Source organism: Manacus vitellinus, unplaced genomic scaffold, assembly GCF_001715985.3.
Source record: "Manacus vitellinus isolate BGI_N305 unplaced genomic scaffold, ASM171598v3 scaffold_2_pilon, whole genome shotgun sequence".
Taxonomy (NCBI): Eukaryota; Metazoa; Chordata; class Aves; order Passeriformes; family Pipridae; genus Manacus; species Manacus vitellinus.
Window position 1 is genome coordinate 9,194,452 of NW_021940208.1, and position 12,364 is coordinate 9,206,815.

The following is a 12,364-nucleotide window of genomic DNA, read 5'->3' on the forward strand; positions in this document are numbered from 1 at the left end:
TAAGCTTTTATAATTTGCAAACACTAAAGGAATGTCCTTTCATTTGTCTGATCCTGACAGTATATTGATGAAAACTATTACTGTTCTGCAAAGCCTATTTTTATACTAATGATAAGATGTCCACAGAGCATTGAACACTGAGCATCTCGATAGGAAAACAAAACTTACATCAAGAGAAAATGAAGGAAGCTTGCATCCCTGTCAGTTTCTAAAGCAAGTGTTTCTTCAAAGGTGTGACATATCATAACAAAATTTCAGACCTTTTTATTTACTGGAAAAAAATTCCAAAACCTCAAAACTATGATGCAGAGACATTTGTTTAATATAATTTTGTTTTCTATAAAATTACCTGTAGACAAACAATGTGACTCAAATAGTGATGTATATTTGTCTAGAGCAAGACAGGGTGCATCCTCAGATTGCACTAGGGAACTTGAGAGTTGACATGTCCTTCCTCTGCCCCATTCACTTTTGAAGCTATTATTTTCTTCTGTCCCTCTACTGAGAGCAGTGAGTGGTTTCACATCTGAAGTGAACTGAAGCATATTTTTCACTGGAATGAAATTCTGTTTTCTCCACCATAATGTTTATAAACCTCAGACGATAAACCACCATTTTTTCACAGTCAGAAAATAGGGGATATTATTCTTTTCCTGAGGGAAAAAAAAAAGAAAAAAAAAAGAAATAAAAAAGAGGAGGAAGAAGAAGATATGCTGTCTCATATTAGTGATTTAGTCTGAGCACATTATTGAATCTTAAGCCTATGGTAAATCACTCCTGGTATAAATCAAAGATAACTCAGTTTTGCACTTTAACAAATTCAGCCTAGAAAGGGAATTCCTTCGCTTTCCTGGCTGCTGAAGAGTCCAACCTAGACATGTTGAAAGTGCCATACTCCTGGTTAAATACTTCTGAAGAGTAAATCACAACCTTGTACCCTCAATGATTTTTGATCATAGACTCAACAGGGGACTCCCAGTAGAAGGAGTGTCAGTCACTATTGTAACAGATAGAAAATCCTCTCTGGGGAGGTATATCTAAAAAGCCAGCCATCACTGGGGAACAGCCACTCACCTACTTAGACTCTCTAACACAGAAGTCTTACCTCAGTTTTAAAATACAGAAGAAGGAAGCACTCCATCTCCTCCTCCACTTCTATGGGATTATTGAAAGCATTTGCTGAGGATTATCTGCTTTCAGTGTCCATGGCTCCTGATGGGTTTCCACCTACATCTCCTAAGACCATTGAGAAAACCACAACCACTATCTAATCTGGGAAGGGATACACAGGACCTGCAAGAGCTTGGCTTAAATGCCATGGAAGAGTTGCATTCTTCCTTTTAGCCTTGTAGTTCTCCGTCAGAAAAGGAACAATGACTATTCTCTTCTAGGGCTGCAGCTTTAAGGTAGAATAAATTCAGGTTCTTTGTCATTTTAGAATAGAAAAAAAGTGTTAATTTTCACCTAACTTAATGGACATTATGATTAATATTGTGTAAGCAAAGCCAAAATTTGAAACTCCTAAATGTGAATGGTTGAACATTTCTCATGAGTATGCTTCAGTGGGGCTACTTGCCAAGAGGTGTAGTGGTGCTGCAATCATACAGACTCAAAGAAAAAAATAGAAGCCAATCTACAAAAAAGCAGATAAGTCCCTTTGCTATGTAGTCCCATTAATTATATTTTGAGTAGATACAATTAATTTAATCGGGGGGTTTTCTGACCCTCTTTTGCATTTTGCTTTCCTTTATTCTCAGATCTGATTTCTAAGGTCATTTTTTTAATAAACTGAATAGCTTGTGCTTGATATTGAAATGGAATTTGACAATAATACAGCTATGAAACTTTTAAAGACAAATTATGAAGGATTACCTTTCTTAGTTTTTTACAAAAATTTTATTAAAATTCATCACTAATAAGTGTCAAAGGATACTAATTCACAGATGCTTCCAAAATGAAAATTTTGAATTAAGGGAGTAGTAAAATGAGTTTATTTTTGAAACAGAAGATAATCCAGTTATCATCTTCATCATGCCTTGCTACAGAGGGAGCAGTCCTCAATTCTATTTATTATCTCTAAAAGATACCAGCATGGAATTTGGCTGCTAGGATGGAAGATATATATATATATATATTTATCTATTTATCCTTCTCAGGATAACTATTCTTCCACATGGGAGTCTGCGAATCCTGAATGCTTCCAAGTCTGATGAAGGACGGTACTTATGCCAAGGTGTAAATGTATTTGGATCTGCAGAAATCATTGCATCAATATCTGTTAAAGGTATGAAGAAATAATTTGATGATAATGATGACTTGTCTTGACTAATATTTGAATATTAATTAGAATCTCCCAGCCAATCCCCCAACAACAGGATTGTAGAGGCAGAATAAAAAAGCATTTCCAACATGTTAGGGGGAGAAAACTCCATCTGGTTAAACATTGTATTCCTGCATCAAATTGCGTATTCAGCTGTTATATAATAGATGTGTCAGAAGAATTAACATATATATTAAATTGCTCAAATTATAAATAATTCTATAAGTAAAAGAATCAATATCCCTTTTGACATATTGTAGCTTTGGGAATTCACTTAGTCCTACCTTTTTCTGCATGGGAGCAAACCTATAGATTTAAGCGATAATTGTAACTATATAAAATCTAAAGAAAGATAGTTCCTTAGAAAAGCAACAATAATCAAAGCACTGAGTTGCAGTCCACTTCTAAACCTTTTTTTTTCATTTTTCAGCTGAATTCATAGATGATCATAGATTTTGTTTGTAGGGGGGTCTTGTAGGGTTTTTTTTACTTCAATTTTCAAGCTTCTTCCTATATTTTGTAATCCAGGAAACATCATTTTTTTATTTTATGTTACAAAACTGAAATTTTCATGTAATCACAATATTCCAGGTGCTGCAACCTTACAAAAAAATTAGTTGTTTTTCCTGAAAATATTGAAATTAATTAATTAATCCAATTCAGATGTCCTATAGATTGTTGTTTAGGATTCTGCATTATTGCTTCCATGAAACTGTCTGTACCTTCTGAACCCCACTGTCACACCTCAGTGTACACTAGGAATATAGTTCAGTATTTGACAGTGTGTATTCGAAACAAACAGGAAATGTAAGCTCTGAGTAGACTCAATCATATTATTTTGGTCTAGCACTGTAAGTAGGCTTCCATCTAAATGTTCCTAATTCTTCTATATTTCAAGAACCCACAAGAATAGAGCTGACTCCCAAGAAGATAGAGTTAACGGTTGGAGAAAGCATTGTCCTCAGTTGCAAAGCCCTTCATGACAGCACACTTGATGTTACTTTCTATTGGACTCTCAATGGGCAGCCAATTGACTTTGAAAAGGAAGGTGGACACTTTGAAAGCATCAAGGCAGTAAGTGACCATGCACTTGTCATCTGTGTGCTGTGAACTGATAGAAATTTGCATGCTTTTATATGTGCCCCATTTAGCAAATTCTGGCCAAATTGAAAGATTACTTGTTTCAGTAACACTGGAAAGAAATGTTAGCAAGAAGAGGTGCAAAATGGAGGTCACCAGAATTACTCCATATAATTCTTATCAAGAAGATATTAAAGTTATATATCCTATTATTATTGAGGTATCTGATAACATTTATGAGGGAATCGAAAGGAGTTTTCATCAAATTCTACTTACATCCTTCTGCTGACTTTAATATGGAAAGGATGCTGCTATAAACATTGATGTCTTTCTCACAGGTAACATGGCTGTTGAAATACTCTTACCTCCCAACACTTTACTTGCCTAGTGTGTATTTTAATATCTGAATAGTAAGGACTATATTTTATTTATCAACTACCCTGTATGAGGTATGTTCTAACTGTGCAACCATTATTTAAGTCAATAAAAATCATATGGAAAAAATAGGCATACCAAGTTCAAATATTACCACTTGATTCAAAAAGAGTTTCATATAATCAAACAGTATGATAAAGTAACTCAAACCTGTCTCTTGTAAAATGGTTGGAACTTTTCTTACTAGAAAGAAATCTTTAATGTGAACAAGTTTGGAAATAAATCTACAGTCATTTAACTCACTCTTTTCACTAATGAAATGTAAATTAAATGTCCATGCTATTTTAACAGGGAAAATGAAGTTCACAAAGGAAAGGACAGGAAATTTTAAAACTTAATGTATGTAATTTGAGTACAATGTAGCAAAGTTAACTGCATGAAAAGTCTTGTCAGCTGCAGTCAATTTATTCTTCTTCTTGCCTCTATGGAAGGCATACTGTACTCTTGGTGGATTTGTTTTTTAAAATTTGTGTTTACTTCAATAAGGCTTTTAATTGAACAACATTAGTGATGTATATCAGTGTGAAGGTTATAAGCACAGTTATCTTCATTTGAGGAATACAACCATCAAAATGTAACACTAAATGTATAGGAAGGAAAACTGTTTTTTAAATTGCGTGAGCTGATCCTGAACAAAATGCTTTTTAATGGAGTATGTTTAAGAAAAATAATATCTTTTGTGTGTATGAAGTCATACATCCATTTTTTCTGCACACGCTGATACTTTGTCAGGTAAAAATACGTTCAGGTTTGCTTGGGTTTTGTTTATTCGTTCTAAAGCCTGACAAATTGAACATTATTTGAATAGGTTCCTGTTAATAACAAAACCACTGTAAATCTCTCATCACTGGTTGCATTACTCATACTTTTACTGTGGCAGACCCAGGTGTTAAGTATGATGAGCATCCCAGTGCTTAATGCAGTGTTATAAAAGCTATCACCAAAGTAACATTTATTTGGGCTGTAGATAAATTTTCACTCACTAAAATTGCATGCTCACTAGCAATTACAATTAAAAGGAAAAGCTTCTCTTAAAAAATCCATATCGCTTTACTCGTTTTTAAATTATATCTGTAGTTTTGTACCAAAAGATAAATGTTATCATTTTTCATACTGAGAAGTAATTTTATACAAATAGAAGGCTTTTTGCTGTTATTTGCTGAGCTACCAAGGATTTAGTACCTATAGCAATTTAGGTACTTCAAGGACTTGCCTGGCAAAAAGATAAGTGTGGTAAGGATCTCAAGTTGAACAAAGCTGTGCATGAAGGGAATGTTAAGGGATCAACTGAATTTGACTGGACTGACAGCTCAGACTGCAATCTAGGAAAGGAAATCATCCCAAATGTTGTGTATGCATAACTCCACAGAGCATTTGGTAGAAGAACACTAATGCAGAGGATTATATAAACCTAGAATCCTTTGGCATCCGTAAAGTCTTACTTTTTCCAACAACAGACTCAACAACATTTTAGGTTCTGTGACGGATAATCTGTGCAATTAATAGAAACAATTTTGCATGGAAATCTGAACTTCCAAAATTTCCTTCTAGCAGCAGAGTGAGCCCATGAACACAGAAAATATGGACCTGTCTGTTTTTACAGGATAACTTTCATTTTCTGTCCATTGTGCCAAATCTAGAAGTCATGTTCAAAATTCTATTCAAAATTTTCTTTTCTGAGATCTCCACTGACCTTAATTTTCTCATGGAGGTATCCTTTTTCTATCTAAAAACATCTGATTTTGTCAGTAGATTTTCATCCAACTATTGTTGTTCCAACTCTGCGTTTGAAAGACAATATTCTTTTTATGGCAGCCAAGCAAAATGATTTACTGTGGTTATCTGCAGCCTGGCAAACAGTAGCATTGCTTGTGTCCCTCACCTTCACCCACATAAGTACTTTTCAGACTCAGGAAAGTGATTTAGTCTCAAAATCTCCTTGGTCTTTGATCTTAACTTAAACTGCCACGATGGGAAACAATAAGTACAACTTGTCATGTTATATTTTAGAGTGGTCATTTGTTCACATGGAAGTGAATTGAGATCTACTGCTTCACTTAAAGAAGGCCAGATAAAGATTGGACAATGCATTTAAGTACCATCTAACACTGGAGACTTCAATCTTATTACCTAGAACCTTTGAAAGTACATAAATTTGCACCTCTCCTAATATTTTCAAGTCACTTCTTCGTTTGTTGTAGTACTTTAAGCATATTTTAGAAGTTAGGATTAAAATTACCTAAGCATTTTCTAACAAGGCAGTGGTTAAGTTCTACACTACATGGAATCAATTATAACAGCAGGCTGTTAATAACAATGTCTTTCCTCTTTATCCAACGTAAATCTAAACAAGGCTAATTAAATAGGGGCTTTATTTAATAACCTCCTTCCTCCCCACATGAGAAAAACAGCAATAGTTGTCAGAAGTCTTGTAGAAGATACATGCTCTATGCACGGAGAATTTCAGTTCAGGTTAAAGCTACAATATCAACCTCATTGCTATCAATTTGTTTCACTGTTTGTCACAATCCATTTCTGCTGATGAAAGAGTTTGAACACAGACATTACTGTCTGCTCAAATCTCCAGACATTTCAGCCCTATGCTCATTACCAGATTTTGCCCCTTTGTCACACTACAGCAATTATATATTTGAGTGACCAGAAGCAGTTTAAAAATAAAAAAAACCAAACTTGTCTTTTGATAATACCAATTTCTTTTAAATTCGGGAGGGTACAAAATGGCATAAGGATTCCTGAAATTTGTGTTTTATGACTCGTAACTACAAACCAACAACCAGACACAGTATAATACTGCACCATGTGTTGCTTTCATGATATAATGAGTGAACTGATTGAATTTATATCATGCTGAATTAGAAAGAGACACTCCAAATATTTCCTAGAACTGAACAAGTATGTAAACTGATGCAGGCAAATGCTTGTGGCTTTGGCTATGAATAGAGAGTAAGGGAGAGTGATGATAAGTAAGATCCACTGAGGGGGGACATATTGCCCTCTAGAGCTACCTGAAAGGGGTTGTAGCGAGGTGGGGATTGGTGCCTTCTCCCAGCAAATAAGTGACAGGATGAGCAGAAATTACCAGGTTATACCAGGGGATATTTAAATTAGATATTAGGAAAAAATTCTTCACTGAAGGAGTGGTCAGATGTTGGAACAGGCTGCCCGAGGAAGTGGTGGAATCACCAATCCTGAAAGTGTTCAAAAGGATTGTGGATGATGTTATAGCTGGGGATATAGTGTAATGGTGAACACAGAGGTACTGAGTTAATGGTTGGATTTGGTGATCTCAGAGGTCTTTTTCAAGCTTAAAATTTCTACAATCTCCTCTATTTAATTTTATTTTGTAGAAGGGAGATAACCAATCATTTTGGAAAGTGGGAGCCTCTTAACATTCCTTAATACCAATTTCTATTAAAAATTATTATAATAAAGAAGTAATGAAATACAGTCAGATAATTTTTACACTGGTTAGTTCTTTTAGGGTATTTGTACCTTTCCTTGTTTACAAGAAATGTTCTGATACAAAAAATCTTGACAGAAATAACAGATATATCATGACAGTCCATTCTTTCCCCCATTTACTTGCAGCTGATGGATCATTTAACTGCTTGATACAGTGTTATCCTGGGCTATAACAGCACAACGGATTGTTTGAACAACTGATCAATATCAGCCTTCTTAGTGCTACAGCCTTCCATTTACAGTTCTGCTGCCTGTTTTACACCTGCAGCTCTGCAGCTTTTCTCTCCAGCTTCTGTGGCAGTGCTTTCTGGAGCTTTCCTGGTAGTATTTCTCCCTTGCAGTCCTTACACTGCTAATCCCCTGGTTTTGTTCTTGAGGCTTTGCACCTTCAAACCCCAATCATGCTGTTACAGAGAAGTATCATGGGAAGAAGGTCCCACTGTCCTGAAACTCACCCATACTTCTTGTCCCCTTTCTTTGTCTTTTGTTTTGTAAAACAAGCCACAGCATGCAGCGAATTATATAATGGTCATATAAATACTTCATAAATATTGTCCAAAAATATATGAACGCAAAAGCTTAACAATCAATCACTGTGCAACAACTGCTCTTATTTAGCATATTCTAATTAATATTAACAAATAGAAAGTTTAAGCAGGTCCCAAAGAAAAGATTTCAACACTAGTGGAAAAAAAGGAAAAAAGTAATCACCATCATCTTCCTCTTTGACACCTACTGCACTGGAGGGAGCCTTAAGATGAGAATACTCCTTCTGGCTGGACACCAGGAAGAGTCTTCGATTTTCCTTTTCTCTCTCTCCTCAATGTTTTTTTTTTATTTCTCACCTAGTTGGCTTTCTTTGCTAGAGCTGGTGTGTGCCACCATCTATAGACCCTGCTAATAAATATCTGACCATGCAAGGCTGACACAACACTCTTTATGCAGCAGATTAATGAAATCCCAATCATGTGTCTGTTTTTGTGCTCCGTGTTTTGATGTCTTGTCAAAATGGCACACTTGTCCCATATGGGTTTTGCTTTCATTGATGTAATTTTCTTCATCACTATCACCACCCTTCCAGTCTGAGCATATATGTACCACGATGCTCTCTTTTTCCCCTCTTTCTCCATCTTTGAATAGAAGCTCAGGTAGCACATACTATTAGGTCTTTTCTTCCTTTTTTCTCCTGGTAATAACATCTCAGATACAGAACATGGATTTAGCAGCATGAGTGTAGTGGGCCTCTCTGCCCTGAAGCTTGCAATTTCATAAGCCATCTCTTTTCTCATTCCTTCCCACTCTCAATGCTTTTTCTGTGTTTTATTTAATCCCTAGATTTCACAAAACCACCCCAGTACATGACATACTACCTGACATCTGATACTCATTTATCTTCATCTCTTTTTCTACCTTCCCTTGATAAAATTAATCAAACTCATTTGCAGAAATTCAAGCTGCACTTGAGATGCACTTGCAGCATTTCAAGCTGACTCAAATCTGTCAGCAGAGGGGCTCGAGACAAACGCACGCAACCAATGTGATCCGCAAAATGTCCGTCTTTATTTACCAAGATGCCCTTTAAATACCGTTACTACACCCCGGCACGTGATTTCTTCTTCTACATTATTGGCTACATGAAAGTGTTCACAATGTACACATACCCTATTGACCACTTCTAATTGGATTATGGCAGATGCTCATACAAGGTGAGAACATACGTTTACCTTTTAGGACTCCACCTTAATCTTGGCACAGATCCTCCTTTGTCTTGGCTTCAGAGCCTGAAGCCATGTTGATTGCGCAGTTTCTTTACTGTCTGTGCCTGGTCATATCAAGGTAAAACCCTCAAAAATGCAGGAGAAATTGCCCACTCAATTCTGCTCTCTCCACACAAATCCTCCCTATCCGCTTCCAACACCCCATCACTCTCTGACATCCACTCAGCCACCAGCGCTCGCCCAGTCCTGTTTACTTCCACAGCATTGTTTTACTGCTCTCAGTTTATACAGAATATAACTTTTTCAGTCTTTTTGTAACTCCCAAGCATTCTCCTATATAGAAACCACTTTGTAGGAAAGCATCTTTACCTCTCACTGCCAAGAGATTTAAATGACAACCAGCAAGCCTTGATAAACCCCTGTAGTCATAGTAAAGAAATTCCTCAAACACCCCCAGACTTTCATCATAAACATTTTCCTGCAATGGCAATCAGTGTTTGCCCACTCTTTTTTTCCCATTGATTTAAGCTTTTTTTGAATCATGATAATTTGTAATAGTCTCACTACTCTTTTTAGGCATATTCTTTCCAAGCAAAGAAACAGTATGTTATCCAGGTTGAGTTCCTAACCTGAATCCTCTGCACAATAATAGGTAGGTTTTCTTGCCCTCAAGCCTTTACAGTGCAGAAGCTCAGTGTTGCAGGTCACCATGTCATCTCTGCTGACTACGCAGCATTATGAACTTCCTTGGCTTTTTGTCCCTCTTTACAAGATAAATTCAAAGAACTGGAGTGTGGAAGGGAGGAATGATTTTCCGCAATCAATGTGGAAAACGAGCAGTAAAATGAGCAAATTAAAAGAAAGTTGGGATTGATACAATGACAAGAGATTGATAATTCATATATATATTCTACATATGATTCTGTAGTTTGCACATATGTGATAAACTGTAATAATCAACCCAAAGTGTAATTCTTCCATGGAAGAAGTAGCGAGAAGGGAAAAAGAGACTTACTAGATGTTAGGTGCTCTAACATGTAACTGTGAGCTCCACTTCAAATGAAGGTAGATTAGAGATGGTTTGTGTGCAAAGCCTTTGGAAGAAAAGGTTGTATACTGAATGGACCACCCTGGTTTAGAGATGAAAACTCAGCAAATGAATGGACAGATTAACAGAGAGGTTTCCTAGCAACTGGCTCAGGACAATGAATTCACTCTCACGGGAAGAACAAGTTTAATTCTCTTCGTTCAAAGAACTGTATGTAAAAGTTACTTTATTGCAAAGCCACTCACAAACTCTTAAGATTTATGAAATAGAAAGGAAAAAATCCACATACAACTTCCTCTCTGTGGGAATGTGCAATGACTGAAGAAGTATTAATTCCCCAACAGTAAATTGTCTGAAAGGTGACTTTTTTTTTCCTCAGTGAATCCCCAGCATTAGGGCAATGGGTGCAAAAGACAAATCCAATGAGGTTATTCTTATTGAGCAAGGTATATATATGTTCCTTGCAGACTTTTTGAGTTTGGGGAAGTATCTCCACATCAAAAGCAAATGTTAATGTATACGTGGCACCAATTTTTGCAAAAAATTCTTTCAAGCAATACCTTACAGGTAAAGCTAGTTAGATATATTGCAGACATAACTATGACTTCAGATAACAGGCCACACTGGAGCAGAAAGAGCCATAGATTGACACAACATTCAGCACTGAAGCTGCCCAGAACCACATGAATGGTGTGTTTGGGGGGCATAATATGAATGATACGATAATTTGTTGTCTTAGAGAGAAACACTAATCATGACAGATAGCATTGATATCTGTATTATTATTTATTTGCTGCTTAATGAAGACCAGCAGTATGTTCAGTGTTACAGTAGGTCCATAGCTGATGCTGGCCTTGAAGGTTACACTTAACTCTCCTGAAAATCATTGGTTGTTGATCTTCCTACACTGTTTACATCCATGTCACGCAGTTTTTGTCTTCTCAAAGGGGAGGGTATGTCTCTACTTTTGCTGAAGCATCACATCTTTTTCCAGTGAGAGAAGACTAAAAGTAGACCTTAGATACTTTTCTTAATGGAGTCTCAGTTGCATTCCCACTTAGCAGATTTTTTTAAACTGAATTTAATCACTGAAGTTTAAGCACCACTGCAATGACAAGGTGTAGAGATTTTCTCAAGATGTAGATGGCCAGCACATTGGTTTAACCTCCTTCAGACCCTGCAACTCTTGCCTATAACCTGCCACTACAGGATAAATTACTCAGCAAAATAATCTGTCTTCCATGACTTGGAAGAGTCTGTAAAACTAATAAAGACCACTTTATAAATGCTACTGAACAGCAGTAATGCGGTATTTTTTTAGGGGTCCTGGTCAAACATAGCTCCTACTTATCTAAATGTAAGCTAAAATGTCTCATTATTTCCCATGATCAAGAATCTAATGTCTGAGCATACATCTATCTGTATTAAGCAAAGTGAGTTTAATATCTTTCCACTCACACATCCTCAGCAATGCTGGCTGCACATCCTGTTATGCTGCAATAAAAGTGTTTCATGGAGATCTGTTGTACTGCACTGCTCTCCACTTACAGCAATGATTCTTTCAATTGCTGCTTGTCTGCCCAGTTACACAGGTATGCAGACAAAATACATATATTTTTCCTGATAAGAATATTAGGATCAGCACTGTCACGAACTCTCTGAACCTGAAGTTAGAGTGACAGGCAAGTATTTTAACAGCTCCTGAGCAATGAAATCAGACAATTGCTATCCATTATGCTATTCCTCCCACTTAAAAACAAAACAGACATTAAATGTAAGTTACCCTCAAGAGAGGACAAACATGGACTGATTCTGGTCTTATCCTAATAACTAAGGCTTTGTACAAAGATCACTAATCATCTAGAGCAACCCATGTTTGAATAGCTAGGAAATGCTGCTGTGTTAGATGACTTAAAAAAATTATATCCTGAATTTGACTACTGGTAGGAGTGTATTCTCTTCTTTTGCATTTTGATCTGTAGATAACTCAGATATTCTTTTCCACTGCTGTGATTTCTGATATGCCAGAGCAAGAATATAGGAATTGCGTTATGGTCTGACTGGTCTAAGTACCTTCCCTCCAGCAACATCATTATCTAGGCCACTTCAGAAGGCAAAACACTCCCATGGTAATCATGCTCTTAGATCTACAGGGTTATTAAGCTATAGATCATGCCAATGTTCACTCTGGTCTCAGAGGCAGCCTTGATGTCCCACCTCTCTTTTCCTTCTTTGCATGTGAATATCCTTCAAGTAAAGATTTTGCCTTAGTGCTACATG

General features: G+C 36.5%; 1 protein-coding gene across 2 annotated transcripts in view; it reads left to right on the forward strand.

The window, feature by feature from the left end:
• CNTN5 (contactin 5) overlaps nucleotides 1-12,364 on the forward strand; it is a 430,795-nt gene that overhangs the window by 363,535 nt on the left and 54,896 nt on the right. For both annotated transcript variants that reach the window (XM_018071482.2, XM_018071483.2), the window contains 2 exons: nucleotides 2,157-2,284; nucleotides 3,219-3,394. In XM_018071482.2, the coding sequence (XP_017926971.1) occupies nucleotides 2,157-2,284; nucleotides 3,219-3,394 (304 nt within the window). The remainder of the gene's footprint in view (nucleotides 1-2,156; nucleotides 2,285-3,218; nucleotides 3,395-12,364) is intronic.